General features: G+C 45.7%; 1 protein-coding gene across 4 annotated transcripts in view; it reads right to left on the reverse strand.

Annotated features, from left to right (window-relative positions):
* Positions 1-15,987, reverse strand: part of COL24A1 (collagen type XXIV alpha 1 chain) — a 254,256-nt gene that overhangs the window by 41,137 nt on the left and 197,132 nt on the right. For 3 of the 4 annotated variants that reach the window (XM_045027373.1, XM_045027371.1, XR_006581630.1), the window contains exons 40-45: positions 9,945-9,998; positions 9,079-9,132; positions 7,759-7,815; positions 3,300-3,353; positions 2,104-2,157; positions 1,926-1,979 (exon numbers count right to left, since the gene is read on the reverse strand). In XM_045027373.1, the coding sequence (XP_044883308.1) occupies positions 1,926-1,979; positions 2,104-2,157; positions 3,300-3,353; positions 7,759-7,815; positions 9,079-9,132; positions 9,945-9,998 (327 nt within the window). The remainder of the gene's footprint in view (positions 1-1,925; positions 1,980-2,103; positions 2,158-3,299; positions 3,354-7,758; positions 7,816-9,078; positions 9,133-9,944; positions 9,999-15,987) is intronic. The other variant, XM_045027372.1, reaches the window with a different exon arrangement.

Below are 15,987 nucleotides of genomic sequence, written 5' to 3' on the forward strand. Positions count from 1 at the left end.
GGGAGAGGGTTGAGGGATGACTGTTTTTGTCCTTCAATGTGCATATGTTCTCAAAGTCAATATATCAGAATGCATAGGAGAGTTTCATGTTGGTACTGGTATATGAGGATTTCATGTGTTCATTTTGCATTACTGCCCATTTCCAATGTGTCTCAGATTATCATCTATACACAGAAAATGGTTTATTTGCAGCAGGATTGTGGGGTGAGGGTGGGAGTTCTGGGACAAATCACTAATATCCATCCCATTTAAATTGCAATGGGAATGCAGATTACAAATCATCTTTATTCTAATCCTTCTAAAAATATTAGAAGCCAATAAAAGTCACCCAATGGCAGAGTGTGAAATACTTTGGGCAACTGACAGCACACCATGAGGACAAAGTATTACTAGTGAAGGAAAATATTTATATTTGATCTTTTCAAGATTTGCTCTGTCATTAGAGTGCTGTTGTTTTGTAGCATATCCATGCTTCCAGGCCTCAGTCTAATGCCCAGCCATTCTGAATGTACATACTATACAGTCTGATTGGGCTTTCTTTACAGATTATTTCATCAGATGGATCAGTGCTATGTAATTCTGGGTGTTTGGACAGGGCTAGTTTGTCAAATGGGCTTCCATTTAAGGACATAAAAGGACATTCAAATATTTTGAGAAGAAGCAAATTTTTAAAGGCTTTTCACCACTTCAGGGTAAAAATACTTATCTATCAAGTAGTACTTATTTGCTATCTTAGGTTATTGCGAATTTTTGGTAATTTTCCATTTCATGCTATTTTTCTCCTTAAGGGATGAAATAGAAACAGGATCATTTAAGTCTCAACATCAATATAAATGTATGATGCCTCAATACCACTGTGCCACTGTCAATCATTTTCGGGAGAATTATCACATCTTTTCTCTATAAGCCTAACAGTTGGAAAAAGTAGTCCAAATGTTTCAAAATTGTATTTGATTCTGATATCTGATTCTTAATAAAGCTGATACAGCACACAGGTATCACATAGGAGCCAGATTGGGGCAGGCCCTTGTGTGGGCACAGGAAAGAGGAAACATGAAAGGAACTTGCTCATTTGTGACCTGAGTACAGGTGGTCAGTCTCAATTGTAGACCTTAGGCTAACTTGAGAGCAATGACTGCTCCTAGCTAGTACCATTTGGGAGAGGGTGGGGTGACATTTTCTCTACCTCTAACCCTAACCCCAGCCTACTTCCTCTCAGACAGTGGAATGCATGGTAAGGGATGTAGAAGTGGGCATACACCTCCAGCACACCCTGGGAGCTTCAGAAGACATTGTGCTCGGGAGTGGTGGAACTCTTCACTGCTTCCAACTCAGAGTGGTGCCTTAAAGGAAGTGTTGAAACTTAGGTAAATACACATTAACAGTTCCTAAAATATTTGGAAATATAAATATGTTGTAATAAAATATGGCAAAAGGAGACATACATCAGGTAATTAAGGCCAAAAATCAACCAATTCCAAAATCAGTTGGCATCTTGAATCTGGCCTAATTTGAAATCTAAATATCTTTTACAGAGAAAAGTCTAGTGAGCACAGGGAATTCTTTGGAGAAATACAAATGAAATGTACCTAATTTGATGGGGACCCTGTTCAAGTCACAAAAGTGGACAACTATCCTATTCATCTCTGTTTGGTTTTAGGTAGCAATCAGGTCCATTGTGTTTGTGTTTGTAAGGACTTAACAAGGCGTACAGTGTCAATACGTGGCAAGAAGTCATGTTAAAATAGAACACGAAGACAAATACTGCAGTCATCTTTCAGCACAACAGCTGTGAATCATGCTTTGTTCTTAAAGGGACCCTTATGGTTTAAAAATTTCACTTTGTCTTCTAAGGACAATAATGGTTGTTACAATTGCAAACACAAAAGAATTACAATAAAGTGGAGTTTTTTTTTTCCACCTACTTCTGATCCTCTCTCCCCCTTTGGTCCTTGTTCCCCCAATTCACCTGGTTCACCCTTTAGAAAGAACAAAAAAAACACAAGCAAACACAATTGGCCATGAAGGTAGGAGAGAAATAAATTATTTCCAATAACAAATACAGAAGCACAATACATACAGCTAACTGCCTGGAACACTTACTGGAGGTCCTTGTTGTCCAATTGCTCCTCTTAGACCTGGAAGCCCTGTGTGACCCTAGAAACAGAAAACATAAATATCACTGCAGAGATAACTCTGATGAGCTGATCATTTTCTTCTAAAGCCCAATCCTGGGAGGAGCTGCGGATATGTTTACATTGCAAAATAACCCACATTGGCAAGTCTCACAGCCTGGGTCAAATGATTTGAGCTCATACTATGAGGCTAAAAATAGCACTGTAGATATTCCTGGTCAGGCGTGTGAGGTCAGTCTAACGAGCTAAATCAATTAACAGCAGGATACCAAGGGAGAAAAAATAACTTTTGAAGTGGTAAGAGAGTGGCAAGAGAGTTGACAAGAAGGTGTGAGTAACAGTAGGGAGAAATTAGTATTGGGGAGTTCTGTTACTCTCACCTTCTTGTCAACTGTCTGTAATGGGCTACTTTCTTACAACAGCTCAGTGGTTTGAGCATTGGCCTACTAAACCCAGGGTTGTGAGTGAAATGCTTGAGGGGGCCATTTAGGGATCTGGGGCAAAAATCTGTCTGGGGACTGGCCCTGCTTTGAGCAGGTGGTTGGACTAGATGACCTGAGGTCCCTTCTAACTCTGACAGTCTATGATTCTATGATTTACCACTTCAAAAGTTATTTTTCCTGCCTTGGTATCCTGCTGTTAATTGATTTAGCTCGTTAGACTGACCTCACACTTGGTAAAGCAACCCCCATCCTTTCATGTATTTATACCTGCTTCTGTATTTTTCACTTCATGCATCTGATGAAGTGGGTTCTAGCCCACAAAAGCTTATGCCCAAATAAATTTGTTAGTCTCTAAGGTGCCACAAGGACTCCTAGTTGTTTCTGTCAGGGACTGGATCTTTTTGTTTGGCTGACGCAACAACAGTGGCAAGTTTAATGAGTGTTTGTTATAATGAGGTTACAGCATATTTGCAGGAAAACTGCATAAAACATACACAAAATTATTAGGATGAAAGTTACAAAATAATAGTGTTTGCAATTCCAGACAAATGTATTAGTTTATTGGATACAGTATAAATTTACACTAAGGACTAATCAATACAGGTGAAGCATCAGCAGCTCACTTGTGTGAGTGAGTGTGTGTGTGTGTGTGTGTGCGCGCGCACGAGAGAGAGAGAACAGCAATTTTGTTTTGCAGTTTTACAAAGCAAGTGGTATTTACCTTGAATCCCTCATCACCAGGTTCTCCTCTATCTCCACGTTCACCACTAGGACCCTAGAGAGACAACCAAAGAGCAGAGTTTAATCACTGAATTGAAATACTGCTGCAGTAACAATACATCTGGGCCTTTCCTTCAGAACAAACCAACCAACCAGCTGTGAGGTTACCAAAACATACATACTGGAAAGGGTTAACAAGCAGTACCTGTGGACACCTGACCAGAGGACCAATGAGGGACAGATCCGGTCCTGGGACTGGATGTACTATGGCTGCTGTAGTTGTTGGCATGGGATCCGTTTCCACCACCTCTGTCTGGGTCTCTGGTAATACAGACGGGGCCCTGGTGGATGGCTCAGGAACAGGGATGGGAGTGCCTGCTCGTTTGGTTTGGCTGCGGGTGATCACCCCCCCCCTCTTGGCCAGCTGCACATGGCTGGCCAAGTCTTCCCCCAATAGCATGGGGATGGAATAATTGTCATAGACAGGAAAAGTCCACTGTCCTGACCAGTCCTTGTACTGGTCTTCAGGGATGCTGTACCCATGGCAGGTCCTTTTAAAATTTTTCAAGAAGGCCTCAGTGTCCTCACCTGCCATGTAGGTGGGAAATTTCTTGGGATGGGGAACAGTGCCTGGAGAAGGATTGTTAGGGTTGACTGGAACATGTGGGTTAGCTCTTGCTAATTCCAGGTCTTTGTCTCTTAACTCCATTTGTTTTCTGTGTTCAGCCTCTTTGGCTGCCTCTTTGGCTCTGTGGTCAGCTTCTTGTTTCTCCAGCTCCCTCTTGTGGTTAGCCTTTTTGGCTTGTTGCTTCTCCATGTGTTTGTGCTTTTTGGTGCTGGCTACACCCCTCTGCATTCAGTGAACTGTATTGCTTGGTTAACTTTTCCTACCCTTTCTATTCACGACTGAATAAAAAGAAACAAAACTTTTTATTTGCAAATGGTGATAGCTGATGTTTGCTGATATACTGAGAAGACCAAAAAAAACCTGGTTTGTCCTGTTTCTAGCACTTGCTAAGTACCTCATAGTGGGGTTCTTCTAACAAGCCTCCTAGAAAACTTACACCTCTTTCCTAGCTGTTTTTCAAGCAACCAGAAAGAAAAAAGGAAAAAAAAAGAAAAGAAGAAGAAAAAAAAGTCTTTTCCTAACACAGCCCGTTAGAAAACCTTATTTCCCTCAGCTAAACCCAGCTGAAAATCTGTTTCCAAAAAAAAAAAATCTCCCCTTCCTGGCTTCCAAGAAGGTAAAAAAACCGGTTTTGCAACTCTCTCTCGCAATTGCTAAGCACCCTCTCAGTAGGGTGTTCCTTGTAACAAAAGCCTGGTTAGAAAAACTAATTCCCTCCAGCCAACCATGCTGAAGATTTCTTCTAACCCTGAAAAACTGCTTTAAAACTCCCTTTTCCTCAAGCTGCCTGTCCAAGCGACCAGAAAGAAAAACTGCTTCCAACAAAGCTTGCTGGAAAACTTAATTCCCTCCAGCCAACCTTGCTGAAGATTTCTTTTAACAATACCAGTTAGAAAGTGAATACTTGTAACCCCCCCTCCTCTCTCAGGTTGCTTTCCTGCTCTAGAAGAAGAGAATAGCTCTTTTCAGCTTAGCCCAGCTGAAAAAAAAACTGCCTCTAACAATACCAGTTAGAAAACCTGTGTCTGTTTGTCTTCGGGGTATCTCTCCCTCCTAACCTGCAGTCCTGCTTTAGGAGAAGAGAAAAGCAATGGCTCTCTGGTTCAGAAAAAAATCCCTCACCGCTGCCCACCATGTCATAGGTCTCACCCCCACTTAGAGCTGTTGGGTTCCAATGTGGGGACCTGCCTTGGTTTCCCTCTAAACTGAAATCCTAGTTTAGATCTACTACACTGCCACCAGTCAGTTTTCTAAGTGTCTGACACACTGCCTGTTCCCCCAACTTTCCCTGGGGAACACAGATTCAATGTCCCTGAATCTCTACACACAGGGAAGCAGCCCACTTCCCCCCTCCCTCTCTCCTAGCCACTCTGGAGAGATATACACCGAGTCAAATCCTTGACTCAACACAAAGAGGGACTCACCTCCCCCTCCCCTTCCCTTGAATCTCCACAAAAGAAGGAATTAACCAAGTCCAAAGAAAAGAAAAGAATTTATTAAAGAATAAAAAGAAAGTAACTGTCTCTGTGATACCAAGCTGGAACAATACACAGGGTCTAAACTTATCAATCTCTGGAGAGAATTCCCCCTCCCCCTTTCTTTCTCAGAAAAAGCAATATCAGCAAACAGGAATAAAGAATTTCCTTTAGCAAACACACAATTGCAAATATAGAAAGCAACTCAAAAGACTAATCCGCCTTTCTAATTAATACTCACTATTAAATAGTAGAAACTACTCCAGGAGAACTTGGAGACATGACTGACCTCTCTTAGATCCAAAGAGAGCTCTGAGCAAACAAGGAACACAGACAAAGGCTTCCCTCCACAGAGATTTGAAATTATCCTGTTCCTTGATTGGTCCTCTGGTCAGGTGTTTCTCAGGTTACTGAGCTTGTTAACCCTTTCCAGGGAAAAGAGACCTTAACCCTGATCTGTTTATTTATGACACTGTTAAATTAGAAAATCAGCTAAATCCACAGAATAAAAATGAACCATTTCTAAAACAAAAATGTATTACAGTAAGACATTCAACCCACCGAAAATATATTGTAAATGAAGACCACAGTCCAAGCTTCTAACCTCCCACAGCTGCAAATCTGGACATCCAAGGAATCTCTCCAGATTTACACCCATGTAAGTAAGATCAGAATGTGACCCTTTTTTTATTTGAAAGGATTATTTCATTCAAATTGCAGAAGATTATAGGAAGGTGTCATTGCCATGATTAATATGTAAAGAAAACAAATGACAGGGACCATTAGGTACAGATAGAACCTGTTTTATAATGAACCTGCCTATAGTGAAACTCTGTATGAGAGGAAATCCTCAATCCCTTAGCAAAGCCTGCATGAAGAGGTTTTGTGTATGAGAACTGTACAGAAGATGGAGGAGGCAGGGAAGCCGCTCACCTAATCCAGAGGCAGGGCCCTGTGAATAACGGTGCTGCTACTATCGCATCCCATCACCTGCAGTAGAAGCTGCAGTTTGCTGACTGCATTTAAAGGAAAAAAGTCTCAACTCCCAAATCTGCAAGGTGCTGGGTCCCCGCTGGGAAGGGTTAAGCGCTTTAATGCTCATTGCAGTCAATGAACCAAATCCTGCATCCACTGAAGCTGATGAGTGCAGGATCTTACCCAATGGACGTAAGGAGGCTCAGCACCTTCCTGAAGGCACTCTGCATTTAGGTGGATGGAGATTTTAATAGGGAGCAGCTTTTCCCTCCCAGTATCTGAAATAAAAGCACTAAGAAAGCAAATATTGCTTTACTTCAAGGTTACCAGGGGATCATCAGGCGCGGTGGATCTGCAGAGTTTATGAACTGACCCACTGGCCATCTCTATTACATGCTTGTTACCATGGTATCTGATGCCAGGTCCCTACTTCTCCCCTGCACTCTAATGTTTCTGCAGAGACAGTTGCTGTAGAGCTCAGCTACATGGCATGCATGGGATTGTGGAATCCCCCTCCATTGCCTCTCCCCTTTTCTGTGTTTCCATTGGGTTTTGGGCCTCCCGAAGCAGCCACGTGGTATGCTTCCCAGCGGAAACCCACAGGGAATGGAATGATTCTGCATACAACTTTTGCTCCAGTTAGCATGGCAGAATCAACACAGCTATTGGTGAGTGAACTAGAGTCTTTTCTTTCTCAGGCATCTTCATGAGAATTGTTAAATGAGTTCCCTCTGGAGGTCCAAATTCTGTCCTCATTTACATCATCTCATTCCATGGCCATCAAATTCTTCTTTTTGGAGTAGCAAAGGTATAAATAATAAGGGAAGAATCTGAAGCCAAGTGGGCTGGATAAGTGTATCTGAGGGCAGAAGCCGGCCCTGAATTCAAAAAAGACTTACGGTTATGGGAGAGTTTTGTTTGGCATGCTCCTTATTGATGTAGATAGTTGTAGGTAGTGCTCACCGCATTTTAATAAACAAATTATCATAGCAGCTCACCCTCGCACAGTTGCATTCATTTTGCATTGCTAACAGGAATGAAAAGACACTTATATTGGGTCATTAAAACAAGCGGATAACTATTTGGAATAAATACAGGGACAAATTCTGTTCTCAGACATGTTGATCTAAATGAAAAGTAATCTCATTAGGATAATTTAACAGAGAGTGCAGATCTGCTGAGTAAGAAGGTGCCATTTTTGGACAGCCACTTTTTATAGTAAAACAATGTGTTCAGTTTTGTTTCTAATGACACCGGTTCTGCACCTTTGTATGACAAAGTGAACCTAGACTTCTGAGGCAACTGTATAACTTGTGGAAACTCCATTTACTGCCTCTTGTCTTGAATCACTAATATAATTTTTTTGAGAAAGAAAGACCTACTGGTTCACCTATGGGCCCAGGTGGTCCCAGTACGGTGTTGTCTTCGCCTGGGTAACCCTAAAAGGAAAATAATTATTAAAAATATTTATTCCTGGTAATGAAAATCTACTTAATCAAGTATTTCTTTACTATGCAATACATTCTGATTTCATCTTCAATATTAAACAGAAATAAACATTTCATACAGTGCACATACATGCAAATATGGATTATAAAACACAATTACCGGTATACCAATTGGTGGTAGTGACTACTATAATTAAGGTTGCAGAAACCCCCTTGCTTTTACGTGCACTGCACTTTCAAAAACATTCACATTTTGGGCTAATTACTCCTAATCCAATAGGTGTAGAGGAAAGGCTCTTAATTACACTGAATATCATAATAATTATATAGGTTAATTTTATGATGTTTTAAATGTCACACTACTACCCATGCCAACAGCTAAAACACTCTCTGCTTCAGTAACATATTGCCCTTAAAGACTAAGGGCCAGATTTTCTTAGGTGTTTAGGCATCCACAGATCCAGAGAGGATTTTCAAGGAAGCCTAGGCAGGTTAGGAACCTAACTTCCATTGACTTCCTGATTGTTAGTTGCCAATCTACTTAGGTGCTTTTGAAAATTCCACCGGGCACCTATTGGCATCTTTAGGAGCCTAAACACTTTGAAAATCTGGTCCTAATAGGTTATTCTGCAAGGCCTTGATCCTACAAGCTCATCTGCATGGGTGGATCTGTGTACCTGTCTGACACCCCATTGCCTTCAGTGAGCATAAGGGTCCACCTGCAGGATCGAGGTCTAAAAGAATCAGAGTGAATCTATAACATTGGGTTCTGATCCTGTAATCACTTTCTACCAAACATAGACCCTGATCCACCAAAGCACTTAAGCATGTATTTGACTTTAAAGTCAAGTCAATGGAAATTCTCACATACTTAAAGTTAAGAACAAAGTTAAGTACTTTGCTCGATCTACATTGTTTACTACTATAAGCACACCCAGGGAAGTCAATGGTGATGTCTGGTATAGTGCAGAAAATGACTGCAGAAGTAGGACCTTATGTTTTCTAACCTGAAACATTTTATCATTCTAATTCTTAACTTTATCTTCCTGTAATTTGTTTCCCCAGATTTGGATTTTGGCTCACACTGCATCACAACAACAGAGGTGTCATTCTTTTTCCCTTTGATGGTTTTGGATAAACAAAGGCTGTGAAAACTGTCTTTTGAGAAATGCTTTGATAATCTATGAATGTACCGCAACATTTCCACCCTTTACAATCACTGGGACTGTAAACAACAAGAACCAGTCTCCGTACCTTCTCTCCTTTGGGTCCTGGTGGACCAGGTGATCCTGGCTGACCCTGATGACCCTAAAAAAAACCCCAAACAAACTAAATACAAAATGTTATATATTGATCAGATTAGTGCTTTCTGCTGTATGATAAATTGAATAGTGACATTTCAGACAAATTATGGGCCCAGTTTGGAAATTTGTTGCAGGCAGGTAGATCTCTGTGTGTGCAGTCACAGAGGCTCTGTCCAGACAAAGGGGGCCAAGTGCAGGATCAGGGCCTTAGTTTGCAATTAATATTTGAAGACAAAGATTTGATTATTATTCCATTAGGAGACAGCAGGAATCCACCTACACTTTGCATCTACTATATCAGTTTGGAAGAAAATGATTATTTTTTGAGAGAGGCCACAAAACATTAATGTCCTTCTTCTAATCTTGTTAAATCTAAAAACTACAGGTTCCCTTATTGAAAGGGGAAATGCCTGTCCAATCAGCAGACAATAACTAAGTTTTTAGGAGCTCTCTTCTATAATCATTATCCTACATAAGTAGTCCTTATCTATGGGAGCAGCCCTATTGAATGCAGTGGTCGAGAGCAAGGATTTCATGACTGGGCCTCATGTGTGTAAGAAATAATTGCCAGTGAAGCTTTATTATTTATCAATCCATCCAACATGATTAAATTTATTAATTAAAAATTAGTTTTCATGTAAAAATATCTGGTGTGTCGGTCACCTAGTTGGATACTTACACATTCTTTGTATAGCTGACCTCCAATTATGAGAGATTGTTCAAAATATATTGTAATCACAAAATTATATATATCAGATATAAATACTGACATATATACACACACACACATATACATTAATTTGGTAATAAGCTCACCATGTAACCTGGAATCCCTGGCTCTCCTTCAGGTCCCATTACTCCTAAATGTCCCTGTTAAACAGAATAATCAGTGATAAAGAAAAGGACAGTTACTTGTTCCATAACTGGCGTTCTTCGAGATGAGTTGCTCATGTCTATTCCACAGTAGGTGTGCGTGCTCGCCACGTGCACTGGCGCTAGAAGTTTTTCCCTCAGCAGTACCCGTAGGGGGAGCACTGCTGCAACCCCTGGAATGGTGCCTTTATAGCGCGCTATAAGGGGAGCTGCGTGCTCCCCCCACTCTCAGTTCCTCCTTGCCGGAACAACTCCAACAGAGGGGAAGGAGGGTGGGATGTGGAATAAACATGAGCAACACATCGCGAAGAATGCCAGTTATGGAACAGGTAACTGTCCTTTCTTCTTTGAGTGCTTGCTCATGTGTATTCCACAGTAGGTGATTGCAAGCTATGTCTGATGGAGGTGGGTAGGAATTCACAGATTCCCTGGCTGAAGCACAGCTCTACCGAAAACAGCATCATCCCTGGCGTGGGAGAAGATCACAGAGTGCGACGTGAATGTGTGTACTGAGGACCAGGTAGTGGCTCTACAGATGTCCTGGATAGGGACATGGGCCACAAAGGGCGCCGACGAGGCCTGAGCCCTTGTTGAGTGAGCCCTTACTATAGGTGGTGCGGGAACCCCTGCTAGATCATAGCATGTGTGGATGCACGATGTAATCTGCTGGGAAAGCCTCTGGGTGAAGATCGGTTGACCCCTCATGTGCTCGGCTGAAGCAACAGAGTTGCGAAGAGCTGCATCCGATCCAGATAAAAAGCCAGTTCTCTGTGCAAATCGAGCATATGGAGGCAACATTCCTCGTTAGAGGCATGAGGTTTGGGGCAGAGGATAGGCGGGAATATTTCCTGGCCCATGTGAAAAGCGGAGACCACCTTAGGGAGGAATGCCGGGTGTGGGCAGAGCTGAACCTTGTCCTTGTGAAAGACTGTGTAAGGGGGGGTCGAAGGTCAGGGCCCTGAGCTCCGAGACCTGCCGGGCTGACGTGATGGCCACGAGCAAGGCCACCTTCCATGAAAGGTGAGACCGTGAGCATGTGGCCAGGAGTTTGAATGGGGACCCCGTGAGGCGGGATGTTGGGTTTTATGCGGGCCGGATAAAGCACAACAACCAATATGATTGCAAGCTGAATCATTTTATTTTTTTATGCACCCTTTTTATATATTTTTATTACAATTATTATACTATGATTATATTATTACTACACAATTATTAATTGGCTCCCAAAAGTTTGTACGTTCCCTGCATAAGCGCTGCTTTTTATTTATTGGCGAGCTGTCATGTTGCATACCTTTTTGATTTATTATTTTGTTTACGGCCTTTCCTGTATTAAAAGACCAGACAAGGCCGCGTTGAACCGGTTTCAGCCGCCTGGCACACAACCTTACTTAACCCCTCTATCCTAGAGGCCTGATGTTGTAGCTTTCCACATTCCTGTTTATCATGTCAGCATAGGGGTAATATATTCCCACAGCGGGATAACACCAAATTTAGATCCCACTGTTGGGAGGAGAAAACCCTGCTCAAGCGATCGGCCTGGTGTGTTGTTGATGGCTGGCAGGTGGAAAGCCTTCAGAGAGATGTTGTGGGCTATACAGAACTCCCAGAGGCTGAGGGCTTCCAGGCAGACCTCGTCCCACCTTGCCTGTTGATGTAAAACATCACGGCGGTGTTGTCCATGAGCCAGGGGCGGCTCTAGACATTTCGCCGCCCCAAGCACGGCGGCACGCCGCGGGAGCACTCTGCCGGTCGCCGGTCCCGTGGCTCCAGTGGATCTCCCGCAGGCGTGCCTGCGGACGGTCCGCTGGTCCCGCGGCTCCACCGAAGCCGCGGGACCAGCAGACCCTCTGCAGGCACGCCTGCGGGAAGTCCACCGGAGCCACGGGACCAGCGGACCCTCCGTAGGCACGCCGCTGAAGGCAGCCTGCCTGCCACCCTCCCGGCGACTGGCAGAGCGACCCCGCGGCATGCCGCCCCAAGCACGTGCTTGGCGTGCTGGGGCCTGGAGCCACCCCTGCTGTGAGCACTCTGACCACTTTGCCGTGCAGCTGTGAGCTGAACACCACACAGACTAAGCGTATCGCCCTGAGTTCCCTGACGTTTATGTGAAGGGACAGCTCCTCGGCTGACCACATCCCTTGGGTCTGTGAGTTCCCTACGTGGGTCCCCCAGCTCAGGTCCGACGTGTCGGACACTAGGTCTAGTGATGGGGTTGGGTCCCGGAAGAAGCATATTGGCCGGGCAGGACCACCATTGTAGTGTGGCGATCACCGGCGGCAGTACCGAGAGGACCTTGTCCAGTTTGTCCCGGGCCTGGGAGAACTCTGAAGCCAACCAGAGTTGTAGGGGCCTCATCCGAAGCCTGGCATGGTGGACCACGTATGTGCATGCCGCCATGTGGCCCAGGAGCCGCAGGCATGCCCTGGCCGTGGTGTCAGGAAACTCCGTGATCGAGGCTATAACCCCCTTCAGGGTCTGGAACCTGTTCAGGGAACGGAGGCTGCGCCTATGAATTTTATGCGCTGCACCAGAACCAATGTTGACTTGGGCTCATTTACTAGGAGGCCTAGGTTGGCACACATAGCCAAGATCTAAATGAAAAGTAATCTCATTAGGATAATTTAACAGAGAGTACAGATCTTCTGAGTAAGAAGGTGCCATTTTTGGACAGCCACTTTTTACAGTAAAACAATGTGTTCAGTTTTGTTTCTAATGACACTGGTTCTGCACCTTATTCCTGGTAATGAAAATCTACTTAATCAAGTATTTCTTTACTATGCAATACATTCTGATTTTATCTTCAATATTAAACAGAAATAAACATTTCATACAGTGCACATACATGCAAATATGGATTATATAACACATATATTATATAACACATATATAACGGTGTCAAGGATCCATGACCCGCCAATCTATCCCTCGGGGGTCTGGATAGTGCGGCTGAAGGGGCCTCCGACGCCCTTGCTATTGACCAAGGGCCTTGCTGGGCATGCACGGGGGGCTAGGGGGTCCATTGGCACCGCTGGCCTTGCCATTGACTCTGGTGCAGCACCGGTGGCACCAGCTGGTCGGGTTGGCCTGGCTGAATCTTAGGGTACTGCGTGTAGGTTGAGGTCAGGGTTCCCAATGACCTATCGGTGCCGTGGGAGTGATACAAGCGGTGGTACCGAGAGTGACATCTGCCATGGGACCGGCACTCTGACGTCGACGAACGGTACCACCTTGAGCTGCTACTCCTCGAGACGCTTCGACGCCTGGATCCACGAGGAGGTGGAGCTGGCGATCTCCGCCGGGAGCCGTGGGCACGGTGCCTCGAGGTGAGAGAGCCGGAGTGTGACCGGCGACGGCACCCATGTCGGAAGCGGCTTCGGTAGCTCCTCCAAGAATGGGAGCATCTACGGCATCTGCCCCTGTCCCATCGATACTCTGTACTCAGCATGGAGTGGTGCCTGGAACTCCGCTCCGACGGCACCTGACCAGACAACCTGTTGGGTGACGAAAGCGGAGGCCGGAGGCTGTGTCCTGACAGGACACTGAGTGGCGAGTGGGCCTGAGAGAGATTCCCTGACCGGGATCTGCATCAGGTCGGTGTCGACTGTTGAGAACCCAGTGGCGGCTTGCCTCTAGAGCGGGGTCCGGGCACCTGCAGAGTCATAATGTCCTTGGCCGCTTGCAGGGCCTCTGGCGTCGAAGGCATGCAGATGTCTGGAAAGGCCTGAGTTGATGCAACTGGGCTGCTCCACTCAATCTGAGTCAGAGCTCTAGAGCCTGGGGGGAACTGGGGTTGCCCAACGTGGGTCTAGCCTCACCTCTTGCTTTCTCTCGACACCTTTGAGAGGACGGGGCCTTTCTCTGCTTCTTGGACGGGGAGCAGTGTCGGCCACTGGAAGGTGCCAGGAGATCACTGCGCACCGAAGACGAAGTGCCCAGTGCCGATTCCGCTCGGCACACTGGGGTTGGAGCCAGTGCCGACTCCATGAGAAGGGCCCGAAGTCTAATGTCTCTCTCTTTTTTAGTTCTGGGTTTAAAGGACCTGCAGATCTTACCGCGGTCTCTGATGTGAGATTCGCCCAAGCAGCGGAGACAGTCGGCGTGCGGGTAACTTCTAGGCATCGAACACCTGCAAGACTTGCACAATTTAAATCCTGGGGCACAGGGCACGCCCTGGCCCGAACACTAACTAACTAACTAAGCTGAAACTTTATTGAACTAACACAGGTACTACTAACAACAAAACGAGTTCTGGGACGAGCTGCAGCAAAGCTGGAACAAGTAGTTCCGATGCACCGTCACTGGCAGCAAGAAGGAATTGAGGGTGAGGGGAGCGCGCAGCTCCCCTGATAGCACGCTATAGAGGCACCACTCCAGGGGTCGCAGCAGTGCTCCCCCTATGGGTACTGCTGAGGGAAAAACTTCCAGCACCAGTGCACGTGGCGAGCACACACACCTTCTGTGGAATACACATGAGCAAGCACTCGAAGAAGAACTAATTGCTTGGCACTTGAGTAATGGTTTCTTCTTTGTACAGAGGATGTGTATGCAGGTATGAACATCATCACTGACCATTAGAGGGAATACAAGAAATCTGTACAAAACCAGGGTTGCCAACTTTCTAATTGCACAAAACCAAACATCCTTGCTCTGCCCCTTGCCCCGCCCCTTCATCACTCCATCCCCCCCTCTGTTGCTCACTCTCCCCCACCTTCACTCACTCACTCATTTCACAGGACTGAGAGTACGGGCTTTGGGGTGTGGCCATGAAGGGTTAAGGGTGTGGGAGGGGGCTCTGGGATGAGGCAAGGGGTTGGGGTGCAGGAGGAGGCTATGGACTGGGGGCTAGGGCCAGGGATAAGGGGCTTGGGGTGCAGGAGGGGGCTCTGGGCTGGGGCAAGGGGTTGGGGTATAGGAGGGGGTGTGGGCTCTTAGGTGGGGCCAAAAATGAGGGGTGCAGGAAGGGGCTCTGGGCTGAGGCACAGGGTTGGGGTGTGGGAGGGTGCAGGCTCTGGGCTGGGCCCAGGGATGAGGGGCTTGGGGTGTAGGAGGGGGCTCTGGGCTGGGGACGAGGGATTGTAGTGCGGGAAGGGATTACAAGATGGAGCAGGGGGTTGGGATGTGGGAGGGGGTTCAGGTTCCAGGAGGTAGTTTGGGTGTGGGAAGGGGCTCAGGGCTGGGGCAGGGATTGGGGTGCTGGCTCCAGATGGTGCTTACCTCAGATGGCTCCCTGGAAGCAGCGGCATGTCCCCGCTCCAGCTCTAAGCGCTGCCCCTGTCCACTGGTGCTGCTCCCGCAGCTCCCATTGGCCACGGTTCCTGGCCAATGGGAGCTGCAGAGCTGGCACTCGGGGTGGGGGCAGCATGCGGAGCCCCCTGGCTGCGCCTCTGCCTAGGGGCCGCAGGAACATGTTGCTGCTTCTGGGGAGCCGCGCAGACCCAGGGCAGACATAGAGCCTGCCTTAGCTGTGCTGTGCCATTGACCGGATTTTTAACGGCCCAGTTAGCAGTGCTGAGCGGAGATTCCAGGGTCCCTTTTCGACCAGGTGTTCTGGTCAAAAAACAGACACCTGGCAACCCTAGTACAAACAGGGCCTTATCCAAAGCCCATTGAAGATGATGGAAAGACACCTATTTCAGAACAGGGGGTGAATTTAAAAATATGACTTTAGAATTTGATTCTGATTACAGACACATGGGTGCTTGTGTCAGAAAATTCCACTTACAAGAAACAGACTATATTTTTGGAGTATCTGAGAATAAACTGTGTTCAAAGATAAAAAACATTCCCTCACTGATAGTACTGTTTGTATACATCTTATATCATAATTGGTCTAAAAATGTTTTAAGGTGGTCAGTTATAAACATCCTTCTTTATTATATTCAGCAGATGATTCCTGAGCTGCTTAGTCTAGGCCAAGATTCAGGGTAACTCTGTGTGATGACAATAGATAGTGTGGATTGTATTAGCTATTCTAGGAATGAAACAG

The sequence above is a fragment of the Mauremys mutica genome, chromosome 8 (genome assembly GCF_020497125.1).
Source record: "Mauremys mutica isolate MM-2020 ecotype Southern chromosome 8, ASM2049712v1, whole genome shotgun sequence".
Lineage (NCBI taxonomy): Eukaryota > Metazoa > Chordata > Testudines > Geoemydidae > Mauremys > Mauremys mutica.